The 10,874-nt window shown below is 61.4% G+C and overlaps 1 protein-coding gene across 1 annotated transcript in view; it reads right to left on the reverse strand.

Moving 5' to 3' along the window:
• Positions 1–10,874, reverse strand: part of MEGF8 (multiple EGF like domains 8) — a 28,734-nt gene that overhangs the window by 17,211 nt on the left and 649 nt on the right. Inside the window, exons 2-21 of the mRNA XM_036744939.1 lie at positions 8,724–8,974; positions 8,481–8,644; positions 7,833–8,039; positions 7,552–7,732; positions 7,368–7,456; positions 6,759–7,171; positions 6,501–6,646; positions 6,071–6,193; positions 5,713–5,867; positions 5,236–5,355; positions 4,978–5,122; positions 4,579–4,742; positions 4,172–4,378; positions 2,984–3,184; positions 2,653–2,880; positions 2,086–2,204; positions 1,821–1,952; positions 1,354–1,467; positions 703–945; positions 3–202 (exon numbers count right to left, since the gene is read on the reverse strand). Coding sequence (XP_036600834.1) covers positions 3–202; positions 703–945; positions 1,354–1,467; positions 1,821–1,952; positions 2,086–2,204; positions 2,653–2,880; positions 2,984–3,184; positions 4,172–4,378; positions 4,579–4,742; positions 4,978–5,122; positions 5,236–5,355; positions 5,713–5,867; positions 6,071–6,193; positions 6,501–6,646; positions 6,759–7,171; positions 7,368–7,456; positions 7,552–7,732; positions 7,833–8,039; positions 8,481–8,644; positions 8,724–8,919 — 3,547 coding nt within the window. The 5' untranslated portion in view covers positions 8,920–8,974. The remainder of the gene's footprint in view (positions 1–2; positions 203–702; positions 946–1,353; positions 1,468–1,820; positions 1,953–2,085; positions 2,205–2,652; positions 2,881–2,983; positions 3,185–4,171; positions 4,379–4,578; positions 4,743–4,977; positions 5,123–5,235; positions 5,356–5,712; positions 5,868–6,070; positions 6,194–6,500; positions 6,647–6,758; positions 7,172–7,367; positions 7,457–7,551; positions 7,733–7,832; positions 8,040–8,480; positions 8,645–8,723; positions 8,975–10,874) is intronic.

Consider the following 10,874-nt stretch of genomic DNA (forward strand, 5'->3'; position numbering starts at 1 on the left):
ACCCTGACACTCATCACAGATGCCTGGCCCCTGGGTGTAGCAGTAGCTATGGAAGTTACAGCCACAGTCTCGGGAACAAAGAGGGGCAGGAGGCCCTGGGGCAGGCGTGGGCAGGGGGGGATCCGAGGTCCAGCCCAGGTCACACACACAGGTAAAGTCGGGGGGGCCACTACATGTGCCATGGCCACAGTCCTCCAGGCACCTAGGAGATCAATCGGGGAGGGAAGAGGGGTCAGATGAGCAGGCACAGCCCAGGCTCCTGATGCTCGCCTTCACATGCTTAGAGGCTAATCCCCACTATCTCCACGGTAACCTGTAAAACACTATGGATCCATCTCCACTGTTACACCCTTCCAACCACTGACCCAGGTCTCCATGGCAATGTTATGATAACCAGTGACCCAGGTCTCCATGGCAACCCCATTCCAATTGGTGACCCAGGTCTCCATGGTAACCCCATTCCAATTGGTGAACCAGGTCTCCATGGTGCCCCATTCCAATTGGTGACCCAACTCCATGGTAACCCCATTCCAAATGATGTCCCAGGTCTCCATGGTAACCCTATTCCATTTTGTGACACTTGTCTCCGGAGTCATCTCTTTGGAGACCCAAATCTTCAAAGGCAGCCCCAACAAAAGGAGCAATCCCTGCCTTCCAGGTACCATCTGCTCTCCCACTATGGCAACCCCCACCCTTTCTCACGTCTGGTTGCAGTGGGTGACCCCATCACCATGGTAACCATGCCCACAATGACATTCATAGCTGATTGGTGTGTTCAGGCAGGATGCCAGTGGGTGGCACCGTGCCAAGCCCAGGCGGCACTCATCCACATCTGGGCACTGGGCATATGACCAGTGAGCAGGAAGCCCTGGAGGCAGTCCCTCCTCAGCTCCCAGGGAGCAGGGACCACCTCCCATCGGTCCTGAGAAGTCTCCTGGGAGGCACCTAGGAATTAGGACCAGAGAAGGGTAGAGGAAAAGGAGAGAGAAAAGGGGAAGAGGAAGAAATAGGGCAAGAAGGGAGAGGGATAAGAGATGGGAAGACAGTAAGAGAAGAAACACAGGGATGAGAGAGGGGGGGCAGGGAGAGAGAGAGGGAAGGAGGGAGAGGGAGAAAGAGAGAGATAGAGAAAGGGGAGGGAGAGAGAAAGGGGAGAGGGAAGGAGAGAGAGGGAGGGGAGAGAGAGGGAGAGAGGGAGGGAGAGGGAGACAGGGAGAGAAGGAGAGAGAGAGGGAAAGGGGGGGCAGGGAGAGAGGTGGGGATGGGGGAATGGAGAAACGAAACGATAGCCATGAGTCCGGGCACAGAGGCTCCTGCTCCCCCCACAGCCCTCCGCCCAGGCCTCACCCTCACCTGCCCAGGGTTGGGTTGTCCTCATTCCCGCACCAGCCACACTCATGGCTCTGCAGGCAATCATGGCAGGAGAGGAAACGTGCACAGCTCATACATCGTGGCTCTGAGTGGACGCTAGGCCAGGGAGGGGGCATCTGTCAGCACGGAAGACCCCACCTCCCAGTCCTCCGACTCTCCTTGGGACCCCATCCCACCAGCACTAGCATCAATAGAGCACCCTAAGCTTTGCAAATACTGTCTTTGAGCCAAATAACCACCCTGGGAAGCAGGTGCTATTACCATCCCCACATCATAGATGAGGAAACTGAGGCACGCAGAAGTGACTTGCCCAGGGTCACACAGCCAGTCTGTGCCTGAGGTCAGATCTGAACTTAGGTCTTCCTGACTCCAGGTCCAGGGCTCTACCAAATGGGCCACCCAACTACCCTCCTCTCTGTCCCTTTAGTCTCCGATCTGATCCTGCCCACCTGTCATCCCAGCCCCTGCAACCCCCATGAGGATAGCGGGCAAGGTAGGCAGCAAAGAGGAAGCAGGTCTGCGTAGACTGGCACCAGGCACACTGGCTCGAGTTGGCTAGGCACGTCTCACACGAGTGTCGCCTACAGGAGGGAGCCAGGGGTCAGTGCCTGGAGCTGGAGCCCCAAGCGGGCTGGCCAGATTTGGGCTCCCCCAGTCAGGTGCTTCCCTTTTCCACTCCCCTCCCCACCCCCGGGCCCCTGGGCCAGGCCTCACTGGTTACAGAGCGGGGGGCAGTTAGAAGGGCTCCTCACAGCGGACCCAGCCCGGCCTCGGCGGCTGCAGGTGGCATCTCCCTTCCGGCTCAGACTCTGCTGCCACTCACAGAAAGGATCCTGAGGGTAGGGGGATGGAGGGAAAGAAGGGGAGGGCGTCAAAAATTCTGGCCTCTGGCCTTCCCCTGGCTCCATGCCTGGTCTAGTCTTCACACTCACCAGGTTCTTTCCACTCCAGTTTCTGCCTAGCACGCCACCCCCTCCCATCCAAGGCCTACCTGCTACATGGTCCCTGGACCCTCAGACTTTTCCTCCAAGCCCCCCATCCCTCTCTCATCTTCTCTGTCTTACAGAATCTGGATAACTCAAAGGACAGGGTCTCAAAGACCACCTGGCACAGCTTCTTCCCTCCCCACTTTGCCATCCAGGGATGGGGAGCCCTCCCATCAGCCCCCCATCAGCAAACTCTTCCTTCTACAGGATCTACCACTGCACCTCCACCAGACCTCCTACACTCTGGGTCCACCATTGGGGCCCCACCTCCCAGCCCCACAGTGCCCATCAGAACCTGGGCACAAGCATGGCAGTCACGGTGCTCCTCACAGAGTGGGCAGAGGGCCGGAGCCAGCACTAGCAGGGCCCCGCCGCCACTGCAGCGGGCGCCATCTTGACGAAGGAGGCAAGAGGAGCTGAGCGGGCACCAGCCACAGCCCTGGTCTGCCAGGCAGCCCAGGCAGGAGGTATAGGACGTACAGGCTGACGAGCGGAAGGGCTCCAGGAAGAAGAAGGAGATCTCCTGGGGAGGGGACAGCAAGAGGTCAGCAGGCCAGGCCTAGGGCTCAGTGGCTGACCGGTCAGGCCTTAGGGGCGGGGCTAGGGGGCCGAGGCCAAGCACTCACACTGCCCCCTGGTACGCCGGTGCGGTCCCACAGCAGGGTGAGCTCGCTATTCCCAGACCCCGCAGAGCTATTCAGCTGACCCTGGATCTCCACAGCATACTTGTGGCCACGGCCAGGGAGGGGGAAGAGGCGAGCCGAGCCAGGGCGCTGGAGCCTCCGTATCTCCTTGTCCTGCTGGGCTACCCAGCGCCCCACCTCCTCCTACAGGTGATTGCAGGACAAGGAAGAAAGCCTGTCAGAAAGACTCCGTCCTCCCATAAGCCACCTTGTACCCCAGGCCCCCAATTGATGTCCACACCTCCCCTCCTGCAGACTCCATTTCCTGCTTCTCCCCAACACCTACTGGCCCCTGCCACATCCCATTCCCCTTCCTAGACTATTACCCCTCCTATCTCACAGATGCCCAAATCTCCTTCCAGAATGTGTCAGCCCCTCTTCTTTCAGGCGCTCTGACAGCCCCATCCCGCTAGGCCCCCTCCTCAGAAGCCCTGGGCCAGAGCTGAGGTATGGCCCCTACAAACCCCCTGTGCCTTTGGGCCCTCTGCCCAGGACCAACCCCACGTGGCCTCGTGTGCTTGACCGCCTCAAGAGCTTGGTCAGGAGCAGCGGGAAGGCTGCACGTGCAGGCCAGGCTCCTCAATGCAGGTCTGTGGGCAAGCCCCTTACCCTCCCAGTCTCCTGCATAATCACCCCTCCCACATGAGGGACTGTGTGAAGGCAACACTCTGCTTCCAGGAAGCTGGGCCAGGCTGGCCTGAGGGGCCCGTCCTGAGCCAGAGCCGGCTTACCTCACCTCTAGGGGCCGAGGAGGAGATGGGGCTTCCTCCTGACAAGGACCTGGGCCTGAGCACTAGGAGCAGCCCGTGACCAGGTCCACATCCTCTCACCACTGGCAGGGGCTCGCCCAGACAGAAAAGTGGCCAGTTCCTGCTGTCTCCTTGTCATGTTAGGGCTGTTTCCTTTCAGAGCCTCCATCCTATCTCAGAGCCCCTTCCCTCAGGCCCATGGCCTCCCCACTTCCTCAAACAGACACTGCCTCAACTCCCCCAAAAGGCTCCAGCTCATCCCCTCCCCGGGCCCCCAACCAAGGCTGCAGAGATGCCCCCACTCTGGCAGATCATCTCAGGCCTCCCTCCCACCAGTCTCCTTCGGGGCCCCTCCCCACTCCAGGCTGCCCGCCACCCTCACCATGTGCTGGCTATCAGGTCCCCGTGCCATTCGTGCCAGGACCCTCAACCTCTGGGCCCGGGCCCACACGATGACATCATCAGCCCCCGAGCCTCCAGGGCCCCCAGGCAACAGTGGGTGGATGAAGCCCCGGTAGACAAGGGACACATCTGTCTCTGTGTTGGATGTCTGTGACAGAGTGATGGTTGTGCTACGGACAATGGACACCTGCCAGGAACGGAGGAGAGGGGGTGGCAGTGAGCGCCCGCAGTGGTACCCTCTTACCTCCCAAGCCCAGGATCCCTGGGGTGTTTGCTCTCAGAACCAGCCCTCGGGGATCTGCTCTCATAGGCACAGGGAGGAAGGAGGCCTTGGACATGCCTGGGGTGGGCCTGGGCCATCCCCCCATCACCACTGGGGCCCCTGACCTTGTCAGGCTGGGAGGCATTGGGGGGCTGCTGGAAGGTGAGCAGGTGTAGGCCAGGCAGGAAACTCTGAGTAACACAGGCATCGAGAGTTGTGACAAAGACAGGGGCTGCCCCCCACCAGCCCACGGTGCCAGAAATCTGTTCCCCTCGGCATCGAGCCTGCTCTGAGGGGAGGAATGGAAGCCGAGGGAGGACGGTCAGCTGGACACCCCTTCCCGCCTTCTTCCCACCAACTCCCCGGTCTGGTGTCCCCTCACTCCATTTCCCACACCCCAAAGGTCACCACAGCCTGGCGAACATAGGACTCGCTGACTGACAGCAGGGGAGGGAAGCCAAGCCCATCCCCCGTTCCTGACCAGGGCTCCCCAAAGCTACGGGGCAGCCGCACTCATCACTCACCAGGCCGGGGGAGGCAGCTCTCATTGTGGACACACCAGCCCAGGGCCCCAGGCCCACGAGGTGGAGGAACGGCGCCACTAAATGCCAGGCAGGCCTGGCAGTCACCCAGAAGGCGGGCCAGGCCTAGGCAGCCAGCTGCTGGGCACTGCAGGGAGGGAAAGGAGGGAGTGTCAGGGGCTGGTATCAGGGTGAGGGTCCGGGCACACAGGAAGCAAGAGGATGTAGAATCACAGAAAAGAGGGCATCAGGGTCACTCACAGCTCCAGGGGGGCTCCCAGGGGGCGGGGCAGCCTGGCAGGATCCTTGGCACCAGCTGCACTCAGGGTCCCTGGCACAGACACTGTGCTCCGTGTACATAGAGCAGTAATCCAGGTGGTACTGATGGTGGTGGGATAGGACAGGGGAGGAAAGAGAGGGCTAAGCCTTGGCCTGCATGCCGGCCCAGGCTCCTCCTGGGATCCCCACATCCCCCCCACAAGCCCCCACTCCTTGCACTGCAGCACCAACCCCCCACAACCCCCCAGGACCTGCCTTGACCCCCTACCTCACTATGCCACATCCCCCACCCAACATCTCTGTGACCCCGACATGACCTCTGCCCCCTGAGGCCCGAGTCCCCCAGGACCTTGCTGGGCTCTGGCTCAGACCTGGCCAAGGTGTCTCTCCAGGACTAATTTCTACAGCCATCCCCCCCCCCGGGGCCGTGCCCCTTCACCAACCCCCACGGGAACTCACATCTGGGGCTGGCGCCTGGAACACGAAGGGGGGCACCTTGTAGGCCATCAGGTCCCCTCGGGGCCGCCCGCTGTACCCGCCAGCCACCAGCAGGACACTGCCGCCTAGCACAGCTGCCACATGGGAGTACCGGCCCCCAGGGGGTGCTGCCCGGCCTGGAGGGACAAGAAAGGATGTCAAGGTCAGGAGCTACTCCCTCCTCATCCTCCTGGGGCCCAGCCACCACCTCCAGGGAGCCCTCAAGCCTGGGTCCTCAGGCAGAGTCAGGACAGAGCATGTGGGGTATGGGGGGGACAGGGTCAGACGGGGCTTCCTGAGGGGTACTGAGTACGGAGAGGGCCCCAGAAGCATCAGCTACCTTCGGGGGTCCCTGGAGGGGCCAGCTCAGCTCCTGACACCCACTGATGGCAGCCAAGATGGTAGAAAAAGATGCCATCCTCATAACACTTCTCCTCCTGGTAGTGAGTATGCACATTGCCTCCTGAAAACCAAGGGGGCAGAGAAATGAGGCACACCTGGAGGGAAGGAAGTCAGGTACACATGGGGGAGGGGGAGGGGTCAGGCACACCTGGGGAGGATGGGGGAGGGGTCAGGTACACCTGGAGAAGATGGGGGAGGGTTCAGCACACCTGGAGAGGATGGGTCAGCATACCTGGAAGAGCCAGGGGTTCTCCCATACTTGGAGAGGATTAGGCAAGAAGGGCTTGAGAAGCTGGGGAGATAGTCACTGAGAGAGCACCCAGGCCAGCTACAAGCCAGAATGCTGGAGGGGTGGGGGATGCCCTTACCATAGACCACCATGTAGTTGCCAAGGACACTGGCCGTGTGGAAGGCTCGCTCCCGGGGCCCCCGCTGACCATCTCGGCCACGCAGGGAGGTCCACACCCGCAGGTCCACATGGAAGAGCTCGGTAGAGTTCACCCGTACAGAGAACCTAGAGGGTGAAGACAGTTGGGACAAGCTGGGGGGCGGAGGGGAGGCGGGGCCCAGTGGACATCCGGGGGGCTGAAAGGGTATGAGAAGGGGCACTGCCCTGCGCCACTCACCGGGCTGTGGAAGGCCTGTGGCCCCCATAGACCAGCAGAGCCCGGGATGGTGGGTGGAAGATCATGGAATGACCAGTGGCAGCGGGGGGCCGGCCACCAGCTGGCCGCACCTCCTCCCAGCGGCCCCGGCCCCCCCCAGGGCCCTCCAGGCGGAAGCGGAAGAGGCCTGAAGAGAAGAGGTCATGCTGCGTGCGGCCCCCAAAGATGTACAGCCAGGAGTCGTCCACCAGGGCAGCAGCATGTCCGGCCAGGCCTGGGGGCCCCGAGGAGGGGGGGGCCAGCAGCTCCCAGTGGCCCCCAGCCCTCGGGGTGAAGGCCCACACGTCGCTGGTCAGAGAGCCATCGGCCAACTCCCCTCCCATGAGCACCAGGGAGCCAGCCCAAGCCACGGCCACATGGGAATGTCGGGCGGCCTGGTGGGGAGACAGGGTCCAGCCTCAGAGACAGAGCCCACGTGGAGGAACAGGGAGAAGGAGGTGGGGAGATGGGGGAAAAGACACCAGGGTGGGCAGAGGCAGATGAGGAGAGTGCAAGGGTACCCCAGGATCAGAAGGAGGAGCTGGGCGGGTGTGGGCAGGGCTGGGGAGCACACATATTTGGGGTCCTCACCGGGCCCGGGCTGAGATCCCACCGCTCCCAGGCGTTGGCAGAGAAGTTGTACAAAACGAGGTCGCCCAGTGCTGAGTTCAGGTCCTGACCTGTGAGGGGGGAGAGAGGCAGGAGGCCGAGTCAGGCACAGGCTTGTACGTCTCTACCCTTGCCTGGCTCTCGGTTCCTCAGACCCCGCCCTCACCTCCAAAGACAGCAAGCAGCCCCGGAGGCGAGAGGAAGGCGCCAGCAGCCCCGACGCGGGCTGGGAAGGTGGCATCCTCGGCACTGACATTGTGCCACCGGCCGGCCCCCTGGTTCTCCCACAGCCGCAGGTCACAGGCACGGCCCAGGAAGCCCGGCTCACAGCGGCAGGGGCCTGCCTCCTGGGGGGAGACCGGAGTCAGAGGACGAGGCAGCTGGGGGCCAAACGGCTCAAGTCAGGGACCGAGGGCTTGAGGACCAGGGGCCGGGGAGAATCCTCACCGAGGCACAGGTGCCATGCTCTCGGCAGTAGGCAGAGCAGTCCTGGCGGGCACAGGCGGGGCCACCCCACCCAGGGTCACAGGTACACAGGCCGGAGGGCTCACACAGGCCCCGGCCTGAACAGCCACCAGGGCACAGTGAGAAGGAGAAGGAGGCGTTGAAGCCCAACAGGTTGTAGTTGGCATCAGAGAAGAGGTGAAGGAGCATCTGCCAGGGGACGAGAAGAGAGAGCTGGGAGGGAGCTGGAGCTCTGCCAGGAGGAGGCAGGGCTGAGAGGGGGCTACCAGGAGGGGGAGGGGGCCACCTGGGAGAGGGGGGCCAGGAAGAGAAGGGGACCAGGCAGGGGGAGGGGGGCCATTTGGGGAAGGAGGGCCAGGTAAGAGAAGGGGACCAGGTGGGAGGGGGGGCCACCTGGGAGAGGGGGACCAGGAAGAGAAGACCAGGCAGGGGAGGGGAGAGGGAGCAGGGGAGGGGGACCGGGTGGGAGAGGGGGCCAGGCAGGAGAGGGGTAGGGGGGAATCAGGTGGGGGAGGGAGGCCACATATGGGAGGGGCACCAGGCCAGGGTGGGGGGGCCACGTAGGGGAGGGGGAGGGGGACCAAGCAGAGGAGGGGGGCCAGACCAGGGGGATAGATGGGGAAGCCTCACCTTGCCAGAGGAGGCCTCAATGCGTGGGGGGCGGGTGCTGCCGCTGAGGCTGGCTAGCAGGGGTCCCCGAGGCGAGTCCCCATCATACACAAAGAGATAGTCATAGGTACACTCCGTATCCAGGAACAGGAAATCCAGGAGGATGCGGTGTTGGGAGCTGGGGGCTGGGTGAACAAGCCAGGGCTCACTATCTGCTTGCTGCCCCGGGACCCCCAGGTCTCCCTCCTGCCTCCCCAGACTTACCCTCAATGAGCCACTCGCAGTTCCCGTTGACGCTGTAGTTTCCTGCCCCATCGGATACGTAGCCCGGGGCCTCCCGCAGCACCTGTCTCTGGCCCTTGCAGTCACCAGCCTGGGTCTGCGGGGCCAGGGGCCACAGCAGGGCCACGGCCACGAGGGCCACCAGTGCCCAGTGGCCATGGCCCTGGGCAGAGGCCATGGCCAGGCCCCAAGGGCTGTGGCCACTCAGGGGAGGGGACCTGGGAACATCAGGCCTGCGTGGGAAGAGAGGCTGGATGAGCCCGAGCAGCAGTGAGGGCTGTCTCCAGAGGGCCACTGAGTACACTTCTCTACTCGGTCTTAGCTTTGCAAGGACATGACAGGCCCTGGCCATGGCCCATCGCCCATCCCCAGAGCCCCTTGCAACCTCTGCTAGCCCATGTTCCATCAGCCCTGACTCCTCCAACAGAGAGAATAAGAGAGTGCCCAGTGCGAGGTGACCACAGTCAGAGAACCCAAGGCTGTGCCACATTTTGCCTCAAGAAAAATAATGTGCCAGCTAAAAGATTTAGAAGCAGCTGTGGGCAGCACAGCATGGAAAGACTCAAGTTCAAACGTGGCCTCAGACACTTCCTAACTGGGTGACCCTGGGCCAGGCATTTCACCTGTCTGCCTCAGTTTCCCCACCTGTAAAAGAACTCACATCACAGCACTTCCTTCCCAGGGCTGGTGTGAGAACCAAACGAGATGAGGCAACCTGCTCAGATCGACTCCAGGGAGCGGGACCAGGATCAAGGGTGGGGGGGGGGGTCCTCAAAAGGGACGATTTAGGTAGGAGGTCTGGAAAACCTTCCTGAAACACAAGTGCTGTCCCAAAGAGGAAGGGACAGCCCCTCCTTGAAGAGTATTAAGTGCCTACTGTGTGCAGGGCACTGTACTGAGAATACATAGGCAAAAACCAGCTCCGCTCCCTCGAGGAGGCAGGAGCTAATTCCTCGGTGGAGGGTGACTTTCTGTTGCTCGTGGGCGCCCTACCAAGGAGGAAGGGCCCCTGGGCAAGGGGAAATACTCTCAGGACCAGATGGCAGTCCTGTACCTGCAGGAAGAGCCTCCATAGATGGGACAGGAGCTGCCGCAGGAGGGAGGGGTCTCCAAGAGACAAACAGGATCCCCCAAAAAGGGAATCCCCCTGCGGACAGGCGTTCTAAACCACGGCCACGCTTAACCTGCTTGGGGTCACAGACCCCTGCGGCAGACGCTTTCTCAGAACCGTGTTTTTAAATAATTGAAGGAAATGCCAATTTTCAAGAAGAGGTGAGCTGTTTGTTTGTTTTTTTTTTTTTAAATCAGAGCCTGGAGTCAGGAATTCTCATCTTCCTGAGTTCCAAGGCAGCCTCAGACACTTACCAGCAAATCACTTCCCCCTGTTTGCCTCACTTTCTTCAATAGAGATAATAACAACCCCTCCCTCCCGGGGTTGTTGTGAGGTGAGGACAATGCCTGGCAAAGAGTAGGTGCTCTATAAATGCTCGTTCCATCCTTCCTCCCAAACTCAACCTATACACAAAAAGAAATCCCTTCTACAACCGCCCCCCCAACCCTCCACCCAATGGTCATTCAGCTTCTGCTTGAAGCCTTTCCAGGAGGGAGATAACCCTCCACAGCTAGTGGCCAGCTCCCCTGGCACGTCCCCACCACCGGGCCCCCTTCTCAGGATGCTCTCCAGCTATCTGTGGCCTCTTTCATAGAGGTGAAGGGTCCCCCAGAGAGCCAGCACCGCCAACTCAGGGGCTGGGACAGTCCCCACCCCCTGAGTGCTAGGTGCAAGATCTCCTCTTTTTGCCCTGAATGTCTCTTGGCTTCCATCGAAGGCACTGGCTCATTGTGACTTGGAGCCCACTAAGGCCCCCAGAACCTCTTCAGACTAACAGCTGTGGCCCCTGTGGCCCATCCACTCTCCTCTCACCCCATCCTCATGAAGCCCACCCTCCACCTCAAGTATTCAGAACCACCGCGTAATCCACCAAAGGGAGGGAACAGATGGCCAGAAGAAACGGAGACCACCCCCCTCCTTGTGGGGGAGGATCCCTTCTAAATGGGAGAGGGTCCTCTAGAGTCAAGGGAAACTTCTCTTGGGGCTCCCTAGAAACAAGGAGAGTCCTCTCGAAGCTGGGA

The sequence above is a fragment of the Trichosurus vulpecula genome, chromosome 2, assembly GCF_011100635.1.
Source record: "Trichosurus vulpecula isolate mTriVul1 chromosome 2, mTriVul1.pri, whole genome shotgun sequence".
NCBI classification, from domain to species: Eukaryota; Metazoa; Chordata; class Mammalia; order Diprotodontia; family Phalangeridae; genus Trichosurus; species Trichosurus vulpecula.